General features: G+C 39.2%; 1 protein-coding gene across 5 annotated transcripts in view; it reads left to right on the top strand.

Moving 5' to 3' along the window:
- Positions 1-13,594, top strand: part of septin12 (septin 12) — a 225,460-nt gene that overhangs the window by 122,779 nt on the left and 89,087 nt on the right. For all 5 annotated transcript variants that reach the window (XM_067232401.1, XM_067232400.1, XM_067232403.1 and 2 more), the window contains one exon: positions 12,726-13,106. In XM_067232401.1, the coding sequence (XP_067088502.1) occupies positions 12,726-13,106 (381 nt within the window). The remainder of the gene's footprint in view (positions 1-12,725; positions 13,107-13,594) is intronic.

The following is a 13,594-nucleotide window of genomic DNA, read 5'->3' as shown; positions in this document are numbered from 1 at the left end:
AACAGGGTCCCTAGTCCTTATACCAAATTTGGTGTCAATGCAGTAAAGAGGTGCTGAGATATGAGTGGTAGCGAAAAAAATGGCAGCCACATCAATTTGTCTGGTATCACAAGTTAACGTGTCAGACACGGGATCTACTAAGATATCACAAGACAAAGGAATCATTTAAATAAGACAAACAAATCAACAGTTATTGGTCAACACACAATCCTGCCTATTGTAGTGCCCCCTAGATGTCAAATGTCACTACCTGTCTCAGATCTCTTCATAAGAGGGTCCTGAGTCCATACACCAAGTTTGGAGTCAATGCATCAAAGATTGACTAAGATATGACCTCACTTCCCTTTTTCCAGATCAGTTGCTCAATTTGATGTAACTAACAAACTATTTCGAAAATCAAAAATCCATACGATAACTTTTGTGGGGCTTGGTCTGAAGATGATCTGTGCCAAATTTGGTGAATATTGGAGAAACTGTATAGGAGAGTTAGCGAAAAAACTTTATATTCAAAATGGCGGCCACATCAATTCGGCCACATCAATTTGATTGGCTGTAACTAACAAACGATTTCGAAAATTAAAAATCCATACGATAACTTTTGTGAGGCTTGGTCTGAATATCATCTGTGGCAATTTTTTAAGAAGATTCGACAAAAATTGTAGGAGGAGACACGAAAAAACGCTTTTCCTTAACATTCAAAATGGCGGAAAATCTATATAACTGGGTATGACGTTATAGGGTTGGACTCGTCTTGATCCAGGGAATACAACGATACCTCATTTTTGAAAATGAGACGTGGTTCAAAAGTAAAGTGTGTAAACACACCTTCAAATTTGACCCATTGGTGGCGCTAGAGGGTTTGAAATGGAGACATGAAACTTGGTGAAATTGATGAGGGGACTGGCCCCAAAGAGTGTGCCAAATTTCAGAACTTCTGACAATACGGTTCTAAGAGCTTTTTCCCTTTTCCCTTCTCGTGATATTTTCAGGCATTTAGCCTAATCATATTGCATTAATTCATTAATAAAGAACCCTCTTTGAAGATTATTCTACGACGTTACTGGCAGTAGAAGATGGAATCGCGATTCAAACGGTACCATCTGCTAACTGAAAATATGCCCCCAAAAACGTAAATAAGCTTGACATTTATTTAGTGGAAAATCGCTCATTCATAAAAAGCTCACTGGTAGCCATCATTGTCAGTAACAACGCAAAATGCGATATAGCCCTGTGTGGAGAAGCTGCCCCGGTAAATTGTAGTACTACAGTACAGTACAGTAGACTACTGCTGTGTTCGTCTTGGTAGCGATTGCGTTGGTTGAATTGGATTTAACGTTCTGTTGTACGGTTTAGGCTGAAATGAATTATTTTCATGAACAGATTGACAAAGTTTAGGCTGTGGCAATGAAGTTTAGGTTAGTAGTTAGATACTGTAGACTTTTGATTTATGTAATGGGAGTGCCGAACGTGTTCTGTCGCTGTTTGACTTCCTAAACAGGTGTGTAGATGTTTTTGTAGTCTCACGTAGGCTACAGCGTTGCAGTGAGCAACACTGGTTTGAAACCACAGGTAATGATAATTTCACCCATAAATCGTTTACTTGTAATGTAATGTCATAATAAATCCTACAACGAAAATGTATTTGTGAGGAATGTTTATTTTAACGATTGAAAACAGATGCATCATAGACCACTGTAGTATGTGTTGCCCGGGCAACAGAGGCTAATGTCATGATGCTAATGCTTCAGTGAAATAGTAGCTATCAGCTAATATTGTACATTACATTTCACAATTGTGTTTCACATCACAAAGTAAAATGAGTAAATAGTTATCACCCTGGCCTCTTTGCTTGTGGCGTTTCTGCACCTGCCTTGCAGTAAAGCTATAGTTAGCCTAGCTATCCCCCAAGTTAACAGATGCGAAACGAATCTTCTGCTACAGGTAGTCACGCGTGTTTTCGTGACGTTAGTAACGTCAGTGACTGTGGCTAGCAGGCTTTAGGCCTGTTAGGCTAGGGGAGTCAGGTGGCTGAACGTTTAGGGAATCGGGCTAGTAATCAGAAGGTTGCCAGTTCGATTCCCGGCTGTGCCAAATGACGTTGTGTCCTTGGGCAAGGCACTTTACCCTACTTGCCTCGGGGGAATGTCCCTGTACTTGCTGTAAGTCGCTCTGGATAAGAGTGTCTGCTAAATGACTAAATGTAATGTAGCAAATTAGCCACCGTTACCTTCACTTTTCACCACAAAAACGCAATTTCTACTTAAACCATGCAACGGAACGTAAATAAAAATACAACCAACGCAATCGCTACCAATACGAAACTTTTGACACCTAGGTTGTCTATGTAATCCAAATATTGACGGATCCTTAGGGGGGCGAAAATAAATAATAATAAAAACTTGAAAAAGCTGTTCCTGCGAAACAGCAGTGAGAATGCTGAAACCCTGAATGGGAATAGCTGACCATGCTAAAAAAGCGGAAAATTGGGAAATTTTTGTAGAAAGTTATAAGCTGAAGCGCCTGAAAAGTATTTTTGAAAGGGGCTGGCGCTGGACAGAGGTATACAACTACAGAAAAGAGAAGAAAAATGCAAAAAGAGAAATAATTCTGAAGAATTTGAAAATTTTGCTGAAAATTCTTTGCTGGAGTTTCAAAAGTCCTGAAATGTATGTTAGAAAGGACCTGCAGCAAGATGAAGGCAGAAAAGTACAGAAAAGAGAAGAAAAATGCTAAAGTACTGGCAGTTGGAAGGTACTGCTGTGAAAGGTATTTTTGAAAGGATCTGGAGCAAGATGAAGGCAGAAAAATTCAGAAAGATGAGCTGCAGGAAAATGTGAACATTTAGCAGAAAACCAGTTGCTGAAGTGTGGGTTGAACGAATTTGAAGGTAAAAGGACAACACTGGAATAACTTGAACTTGCTGGAAAAACGTAGCAACCGTTGTTCATTGGCAACAGACTGGCAACATTTCTAACCTAGAATCTAGGTTTCAGGTTCAAGACGGAGGAGAAACTAATCATGTGTGCCTGCACACCCAGTACTGTTCAGACACTTAATTTAAGATGACATCAAAATAATAATTCATAGTGCAGGGTTGCCAATGTTGTCGTTGTCCCTGGTGAGTTTTTTATACTTAAATAATAAGATCATGCTACATCTAACCAGCGGATCATTTCTTGCAAGTGTGTCAAAGTGGTATTTTTTACAGACTGTATTAACACCGTAGGCTTGAATAATAACCGAAGGCGTGAAGCTATAGAGAGAGGATGCAATGGAAAATTTCCTACATAAGCTAGTTCTACTGCTTCAAATTGAAAACTGAAACCATCTTTTGATTAAAGACAAATTCCTTAACCTCTGTTGTCAATATCGCCAATACAAAGTAAATACTCTTCGGTTACGAAGCATTTGTTTGTAGCTAGGTAATGAATGATAGTTATTAGACCGTATGTGACCTGGTTTCGCCGTTCTATTAGCAGCCATGATGACAGTAGCGTCACTAGAATGGCCATATGTCTATGGCCATAACTAACAAAAGATCAAATGTGTCTGCTGTTCTACATTACCCACATAATTACGTATATTTCATTCAAAGACTCTGCCGAAACCATAGATATCCTTTTGTGTCTGTGCGGTCAGAAATACAACTCCTTTGGCAGTTTCAAAAACGTTCATGGTGCATGTCTGTTTGGTTGCCACGGTGATGGCGCAGCTGTGATAGCTAACGAGCTAGGCAGAGAGAAAAACATTTACCTAGCATCCCCACCTCAAACAAGTTGACCTAGACGCAAAACTATACGTCCAATCCAAAAAATAAGGATATTTTCCGAGACCCAAGACTCTGCCGAAACCAGAGGTGTATTTTATATGTCTGTGCGGTCAGAAATACGACTCTATCGGCAGTTTCAAAATCCTTCTTGCTTTCTCTGACTGATTTTACCCACCTCTCCATTGAAGTTAGTGAGAGAATTTGAAAGGCTGCTCTCGCTTCAATGCTCATAGCTGAAAATCTGTAAATGTGAGCTCTTTAGTAGTTACATTGGCTGAAAGAGGACAATGTTTCCTACATTTTAAGGTATAACTTGTTTCTGTAAGTTAAACTATATGAACGTTAGAGGAATTTGTTTGACAAATTAGTTGAATATCAGAAAAAGAGCAGCGTGTGAGCAGCCAGCAGAGTGTGCCACTCTGCTTGCTTCTCATTCATAAAAATCAAGAAGGAGCAAACATTTTAATGTATTTCAAACTGTCATAATTCAAAATTGGCTGAATATTTGAAAAAGCTGAATCATTTGGGTATAGCTGAATGTCTTGTGAACATTTTAAAGGTTGAATGGTGTCTCTAGCTGAAAGTATGCTGAAGTAGTTACGTTTGAAAGGATTTACCATTACTTTTAATGGGAGAATAATTTGCACAAAAACCTTAATGTCTTAAAAAGTATAAAAGTGAGAAATACCAAAAGTCATAGCCAACATCTCCTGAAGGAGCTGAACGTTTTGCTACAAAAATTGTAGGAATCGGTCGAAGTATGCAGAACTAGTTAAAGGCCAAAAAACGGCGGAAGAACTAAGAAGTTGATATAATAATAATAATAATAATAATAAAGAGAAACAGGAAAACAATAGTGAGAATGCTGACAATAACTAGAAAAGGCTGTTCCTGCGAAACAGCAATGAGAATGCTGAAAACCTGAATGGGGATAGCTGACCATGCTAAAAAAGCGGAAAATTGTGAAACTTTAATAGAAAGTTAAAAGCTGAAGCTTCAAAGCAACCGAAAGGTATTTTTGAAAGGGGCTGGAGCACCATTCCAACAATGATTTGAAAGGATTTACCATTACTTTTAAAGGGAGAATAATTTGCACAAAAACCTTAATATTTAAAAAAGTATAAAAGTGATAAATGAGAAAATACCCGCAAGCTGAAAGGTGAAATTAATAAAAAAAATGTGTGCTAAAAAAGCGGAACCAAAACCATGCTAAAAAAGCGGAAAACTGTGAAAATTTAGTAGAAAGTTATAAGCTGAAGCATCTGAAAGGTATTTTTGAAAGGGGCTGGAGGTGGACGAAGGTATAAAACTACAGAAAAGAGAAGAAAAATGCAAAAAGGGAAATAATTCTGAAGAATTTAGCAGAAAATTATTTGCTGGAGTTTCAAAAGGCCTGAAATGTATGTCAGAAAGGACCTGCAGCAAGATGAAGGCAGAAAACTACAGAAAAGAGAAGAAAAATGCAAAAGTACTGACAGTTGGAAGGTAATGCTGTGAAAGGTATTTTTGAAAGGACCTGAAGCAAGATGAAGGCAGAAAACTACAGAAAAGAGAAGAAAAATGCAAAAGTACTGACAGTTGGAAGGTAATGCTGTGAAAGGTATTTTTGAAAGGACCTGAAGCAAGATGAAGGCAGAAAACAGAAGAAAAGAAGAAGAAAAATGCAAAACAATAAAGGCAAAAATTCAGAAAGATGAGCTGCAGGAAAATGTTAAAATTGAGCAGAAAACCAGTTGCTGAAGTCTGGGTTGAACGAATTTGAAGGTAAAACGACAACACTGGAATGACTTGAACTTGCTGGAAAAAAAGTAGCAACCGTTGGTCATTGGCAACAGACTGGCAACATTTCCAACCTAGAATCTAGGTTTCAGGTTCAAGACGGAGGAGAAACTAATCATGTGTGCCTGCACACCCAGTACTGTTCAGACACTTAATTTAAGATGACATCAAAATAATAATTCATAGTGCAGGGTTGCCAATGTTGTCGTTGTCCCTGGTGAGGTTTTTATACTTAAATAATAAGATCATGCTACATCTAACCAGCGGATCATGTCTTGCAAGTGTGTTAAAGTGGTATTTTTACAGACTGTATTAACACCGTAGGCTTGAATAATAACCGAAGGCGTGAAGCTATAGAGAGAGGATGCAATGGAAAATTTCCTACATAAGCTAGATCTACTGCTTCAAATTGAAAACGGAGACCATCTTTTGATTAAAAACAAGTTCCTTAACCTCTGTTGTCAATATCGCCAATAAAAAGTAAATACGCTTCAGTTACGAAGCATTTGTTTGTAGCTAGGTAATGAATGATAGTTATTAGACCGTATGTGACCTGGTTTCGCCGTTCTATTAGCAGCCATGATGACAGTAGCGTCACTAGAATGGCCATAACTAACAAAAGATCAAATATCGAATCTGTCCGCTGTTCTACATTGCCCACATAATTACGTATATTTCATTCCAAGACTGCCGAAACCATAGATATCCTTTATGTGTCTGTGCGGTCAGAAATACAACTCCTTTGGCAGTTTCAAAAACGTTCATGGTGCGTGTCTGTTTGATGGCCACGGTGATGGCGCAGCTGTGATAGCTAACGAGCTAGGCTGAGAGAAAAACGAACATTTACCTAGCATCCACACCTCAAACAAGTTGACCTAGACGCAAAACTACACGTCCAATCAATAAAATAAGGATATTTTCCGAGACCCAAGACTCTGCCGAAACTAGAGATGTCCTTTATATGTCTGTGCGGTCAGAAATATGTCTGTACCGGCAGTTTCGAAATCGTCTTCCTTCTTGCTTTCTCTGACGGATTTTTACCCACCTCTCTCTCCATTGAAGTTAGTGAGAGAATTTGAAAGGCTGCTCTCGCTTCAAGGCTCATAGCTGAAAATCTGTAAATGTGAGCTTAGTAGTTACATTGGCTGAAAGAGGACAATTTTTCCTACATTTAAAGGTATAACTTGTTTCTGTAAGTTAAACTATATGAAAGTTAGAGGAATTTGTTTGACAATTTAGTTGAATATCAGAAAAAGAGCAGGCAGTAGAGTGTGCCACTCTGCTGCTCATTCATAAAAATCAAGAAGGAGCAAACATTTTAATGTATTTCAAACCGTCATAATTCAAAATTGGCGGAATATTTGATAAAGCTGAATCATTTAGGAATAGCTGAATGTCTTGTGAACATTTTAAAGGTTGAATGGTGTCTCTAGCTGAAAGTATGCTGAAGTAGTTACGTTTGAAAGAGGAGGAAGCTTTTTAATGATTTGAAAGGATTTACCATTACTTTTAATGGGAGAATAATTTGCACAAAAACCTTAATACATTAAAAAAGTATAAAAGTGAGAAATGAGAAAAGTCATAGCACACATCTCCTGAAAGAGCTGAACGTTTTGATAAAAAAAATTGTAGGAATCGGTGAAAGTATGCAGGACTAGTTAAAGGACAAAAAACGGCGGAAGAACTAAAAAGTTGGAAAAACAATAGTGAGAATGCAAAACAGCATTCTCACAATAAAGAGAAACAGGAAAACAATAGTGAATTCTCACAACTAGAAAGGCATTTCCTGCTGAAAATGCGTTGGAATGCTGAAAGATGAAATTATTTTTCTTAAATTGCAGAAAATACAGAAATGAGAAAATACCCGCAAGCTGAAATGAATGTCAAGAAATGTGTGAGTCACACAAAAGAGGCAGTGGAAACTGAATTGCATCATCTAACAACGCTAAGAGCTGAAATACAATGCGGGAGAAGCTGAAAGCTGAACTGTTAAACAGAAGAAGAAGTAGGCCTAGGCTAGCTAGTCATAAAAAGAATATTATAGTCTTATCAGCTGAAATTATAGTTGGGATAGTAATAGCAGTAGCAGATGTGTGCATTGAGTGCGTTTACTCGGCTTTCTTAGTAGGATTCAATGTGTTGATGGAATGAAACATTACATTTAGTCATTTAGCAGACGCTCTTATCCAGAGCGACTTACAGTAAGTACAGGGACATTCCCCCGAGGCAAGTAGGGTGAAGTGCCTTGCCCAAGGACACACCATCATTTTTCACGGGCGGGGAATCGAACCAGCAACCTCCTGATTACTAGCCCGATTCCCTAACCGCTCTGCCACCTGACAAACATACAGCAGTAGGGCCGATACATATGGAAGCAAATTGTTACAAAAATTCAAATGAAAATGCATTTCCAGAAATGCATTTTCATTTTAAGAACGTGGCTGCAAAATCGTGACCACAATTCAAATTCAAATGCATTTCCAGAAATGCATTTTCATTTTCAAGAACGTGGCTGCAAAATCGTGACCACAATTCAAATTCAAATGCATTTCCAGAAATGCATTTTCATTTTAAGAACGTGGCTGCAAAATCGTGACCACAATTCAAATTCAAATGCATTTCCAGAAATGCATTTTCATTTTAAGAACGTGGCTGCAAAATCGTGACCACAATTCAAATTCAAATGCATTTCCAGAAATGCATTTTCATTTTAAGAACGTGGCTGTAAAATCGTGACCACAATTCAAATTCAAATGCATTTGCAGAAATGCAAAATGAACGAAAAAGCATTCTGAGCGGCGCAGCAGAGTGACGTCAGCAGCCGCTCTTCTTCAGCTCCCTGCTGACCGAACTACCCATCTTGTTCGGTAGGGAGCGGTGTGCACATCTGCATTGCATTACATTGCAAATGTGCCGGGAAATTGATTGAATTGCCGGGTATAGTCAGCAGTCAGGTCACGATTGAATTGTGGTCACGATTTTACAGCCACGTTCTTGAAAATGAAAATGCATTTCTGGAAATGCATTTTAATTTGAATTGTGGTCACGATTTTGCAGCCACGTTCTTAAAATGAAAATTTATTTCTGGAAATGCATTTTAATTTTCAAATTTGACATTTCAAATTGAATTTTGGTATCTATTTGCTGGGGCATGTTTTGAAAATTAAATCTCAAATGTCTATTTCTTTTTCATTGTAATTAAGTTAAAGATTGAGCACTCTTGAAGAAAATTAAAATGCAAATAGGATGATTGATTACTAATTTCATTTATGAGTCAAATAATGCAGCCACATTCTTAAAATGCAAATGCATTTCTGGAAATGCATTTGCATTTTGGTAACGATTTGCTTCCATAGATACAGGAAGACACGGCGACACTTTGTTGCAGAAGGATGATGGTGCAAGTTTTGTCCATGGAGCATACAACGATTAATAAAAAGAAACATGTAGACGCGTTTATTGAGTAATCGCATAAGTAATTACACATGTAAACGGAGTAATCGTATTATTGGCATAAACCGACAATTGCTAGTAATCGGGTTTCTCATGGTCAAGTAAACGCACCAATCACCTGTGTGAGAGACTGAGTGGTGCGTGTCTGTCGTTGCCACGGTGATGGTGTAGCTATGATTGCTAACGCGCTGAGGGCAGAGAAAAACAGAAATGTAGCTACAATCCACACCTCAAACAAGTTAACCTAGACGCAAAACTGTACGTCCAATCCCAAAAATAAGGATATTTTTCGAGACCCAAGACTCTGCCTAAACCAGAGATATTCTTTATATGTCTGTGCAGTCAGAAATAGACTCTACCTGCAGTTTCGAAAACGTGTTCCTTTTGCTTTCCTGGTGCGTGTTTGTTTGGTTGCCACGGTGATGGCGCAGCTGTGATGGCTAATGAGCTAGGCAGAGAGAAAAACGAACATTTGTTCTTTTTGCTTTCTCTGACGATTTTGTCACCAGATTTGCATTGGTCTCTATGGGGCGAGAGTTGGACTTTGTCTCGCTTTCGTGGGGCTCTGAACAAATGTGTACGTCTGTTGGATTCAACAGACAACTGTCTACGACCAGCACATAATTAGCTATCTATTGATCCAAAAATGAAGCATGAAGAGCGAAAATTGTGGCAATGCTGGTAAACTAGAAATATTTTTTCAACGACTCCCGAAGCTGCCCTCCACTCTAAGCGTTTCAGTCTGCACTCTAGGGTTTCACGTACACACCCATGTAAATGGCTTGAAAAAGTCATGAAACATAATCAGTGATATTGAAAAAAGTTGAATAGATATCAAAAAGCTGAATTATTTAAAAATAGTTTAGGGTTTTGTCAACATTTTAAAGTTTAAATGGTGGCTCTAGCTGAAAGATTGAGGAAGAAGAAGGATTTGGAAGTTGAAGAAGTTTAAAGAAGTTTGAGAGGATTTGAAAGAAAACTCCATTGGAAACCCATGTAAAAAATATTATGAATATTGATTTATATTAATTCAAGCATAAGAGGTACAAAGCTGAAAAGTCATAGCACCCATGGCCTGAAACTGTTGAATTTTTTGATTTATTGTTGGAATGCAGCATTCCAACAATAAAGATTCAAAGAACAATACTTGGAATGCTGAAGCAGCATTCCAACAACTAGAGAGGGTACCATTTCTGGGGAAATTGTAGGGTGTGCTTGCTTGCGTTGGTTGCAGGTGGGTCCGTCCTGTAAGTTTTTCTCTTCTTGTGATATTTTTGAGCATTTATCCTACTCATATTGCATATTTAATTAAGAACACCCTTTGAAACAGATGCGAACCCCCTTTGAAACAAGCTACTGTAACAACGTTGTCACTGGCAGTATATTTCAGATGCAATCACGATTCAAACAGTACCGTCTGCTAACTGAAAATATGCCCCCAAAAACGTAAATAAGTTTGACATTAATGTAGGGGGAAATGGCTAATTCAAAATAGGTTTGCTAGAGGCAAGCTAGCTGCTGTTGCTCCACATTTCACTGATTGTTTGAAAGCGCCAGAAATGAGAATGTTTCTTTTGACATAAAGTTTAGCTGTGGCATTGAAGACAGTACTACACACTGCCAGTGGGCGAGCCGAGTTTGAAAGTTACGAAAGTAAGAAAATACTCATCAGAGATCGACAACAGCTGACGCAATCGTCAACAGAGGCTGACGGGGCTCTCACGTAACAAACCAATCAAAGTTTTTATAGCAACCTACATTAAAATCTCACCATCTGGCTGTCTTCAATATGGTCATATCGTCATAAAATTGCCCTCCTATTTTTTGGTGTAGAATTGACCGAACTATAAAATTACTAAAATACTAGACTACTATGATGCTTGCATGGCTGCCGCCTAGGCAGTCTCACCGGCGACCCGCACTTGCTCAAATTACAAAGACTTTCACGACCTTAATCAAAAATCTGAGATGGCAGTTCCACTCGAAATTGCTTTCTCAACAAAGCCCAATGGTTGGTAATTTTGGGGGTTGGCATTTTTCACTCATAATCCAAGCTCCAATTTGCGTGCTAGAATGTCTATCACGATTTAGGTCAGGCGATTGACTTGGCCATTGCAGAACATTCCACTTCTTTGCCTTAAAAAACTCTTTGGTTGCTTTCGCAGTATGCTTCGGGTCATTATCCATCTGCACTGTGAAGCGCCGTCCTATGAGTTCTGAAGCATTTGGCTGAATCTGAGCAGATAATATTGCCCGAAACACTTCAGAATTCATCCTACTGCTTTTGTCAGCAGTCACATCATCGATAAATACAAGGGAACCAGTTCCATTGGCAGCCATACATGCCCACGCCATAACACTACCTCCACCATGCTTCGCTGATGAGGTGGTATTCTTTGGATCATGAGCAGTTCCTTCCCTTCTCCATACTCTTCTCTTCCCATCATTCTGGTACAAGTTGATCTTGGTCTCATCTGTCCATAGGATGTTGTTCCAGAACTGTACAGGCTCTTTTAGATGTTTTTTGGCAAACTCTAATCTGGTCTTCCTGTTTTTGAGACTCACCAATGGTTTACATCTTGTGGTGAACCCTCTGTGTTTACTCTGGTGAAGTCTTCTCTTAATTGTTGACTTTGACACAGATACGCCTACCTCCTGGAGAGTGTTCTTGATCTGGCCATCTGTTGTGAAGGGGTTTTTCTTCACCAGGGAAAGAATTCTTCTGTCATCCACCACAGTTGTTTTCCGTGGTCTTCCGGGTCTTTTGGTGTTGCTGAGCTCACCAGTGCGTTCTTTCTTTTTAAGAATGTACCAAACAGTTGATTTGGCCACACCTAATGTTTTTGCTATCTCTCTGATAGGTTTGTTTTGATTTTTCAGCCTAACGATGGCTTGCTTCACTGATGGTGACAGCTCTTTGGACTTCATATTGAGAGTTGACAGCAACAGATTCCAAACACAAATACCATACTTGAAATGAACTCTAGACCTTTTATCTGCTCCTTGTCAATGAAATAACGAACTCCCATGAGGGAATAACATACACCTGGCCATGGAACAGCTGAGCAGCCAATTGTCCAATTACTTTTGGTCCCTTAAAAAGGGGGGGGCCACATATCAAAAGTGTTGTAATTCCTACACCGTTCACCTGATTTGGATGTAAATACCCTGAAATTAAAGCTGAAAGTCTGCACTTAAAGCACATCTTGATTGTTTCATTTCAAATCCATTGTGGTGGTATACAGAGCCAAAATGATGAAAATTGTGTCAATGTCCAAATATTTATGACCTAACTGTATGATAGAGAACAAAGGTTGTGCCCTTGCCGAAAGCAAAGCTCACCCAAGGAGACCACTTGGTCTAATTGGTCTATTAAAAACAGTCTACTGTATCCCATAGACTCTATGGGATACAGTAGACTGACATAATAGAGAAGTCTTAAGAACGAGTAGTATTTAAGATACTTAAATATACCTTACTTATCCTCAAGTAAGGTATGAGGATCAAAGGGTTTGTGAGAGGGGGGTGGGTAGGGAGGAGAGAGTAGAGAGACAGTTGAGAAACAGTGGTAGGAGAGAAATTATAAGGGAGCTTTCAGTTAACTCACACACTTAATTAAATCAATTTGAGTGTCAGTGATAAAATACAAACCCTGACCTGTGTGTGTGTACCTGAGTGTGTGTCGTGTGTGCACTGATTCCAGCCTCTCTTTCTCCCCCACCAGATAAGACAAAGGAGCTGGAGACAGAGACATTCACCACCCCGATGGAGGACAGGCAGGCGGAAGAGATGGGGCCGGATGCAGGGTTAGAGGGGAAGGAGGGGAAGAAAATATCTGGGGACAAAAGAGCGGATGAAACAGCAGAGGACGAGAATGTGGACGAGGACAGAGGAATGAAGAAGATAGGGCTGGAGGAGGGAGAAGAGAGAAAGAAGGCGGTGGAGATGGAGGGGATGTTGCCCCCCTGTTCCACAGTCGGGTCGGGTCTACAGGGTAGCATTAAAGGCAGCGACCTGTTTGGATACGTGGGCATTGAGGCCGTGCTGGACCAGATGAGACGGAAGACAATGAAGGCAGGCTTTGAGTTCAATGTCATGGTTGTGGGTAAGTTAGGATACACACATACACATTCTGACATTTAGATATGCATATACTGTACATGTTTCACTCAGTTATACTTAACATATTCTTGAATATATTATTTCTATTTGTTTCCCTTTCTCATGCTTTCTGACACATCCCACTCATGCTAACATACGCAGGACACATTTTCTAAAACACACATCCAATATTACATAATAACTAAGTAGATCTAAAGAACTGTACCCTACATATGGTGTTTCATTAGAGGTGAACTGAGCATGCAACATCTTTTCCTTACCCACAGAAAGTCAAAGCAGGTGAACAGGAAAGAGCCTAGTGGCAAAGTGTGTTTGTGTCTGTATGAGTGTATATCATTTGTGTGTGTTTTGAACTTATCTGATGCAAAGGTGAAATATTCCTTTTTTTTCTGTTTGGGGGGTGTAGTCCTTTCTTCCAAGCTTGCTGCGTGCAAAAAGTGTGCAACACAATGCACTAAACAAACTTCCCTT

Source organism: Osmerus mordax, chromosome 3 (genome assembly GCF_038355195.1).
Source record: "Osmerus mordax isolate fOsmMor3 chromosome 3, fOsmMor3.pri, whole genome shotgun sequence".
NCBI lineage: Eukaryota > Metazoa > Chordata > Actinopteri > Osmeriformes > Osmeridae > Osmerus > Osmerus mordax.
This window is presented reverse-complemented; position numbering and strand designations above follow the sequence as displayed.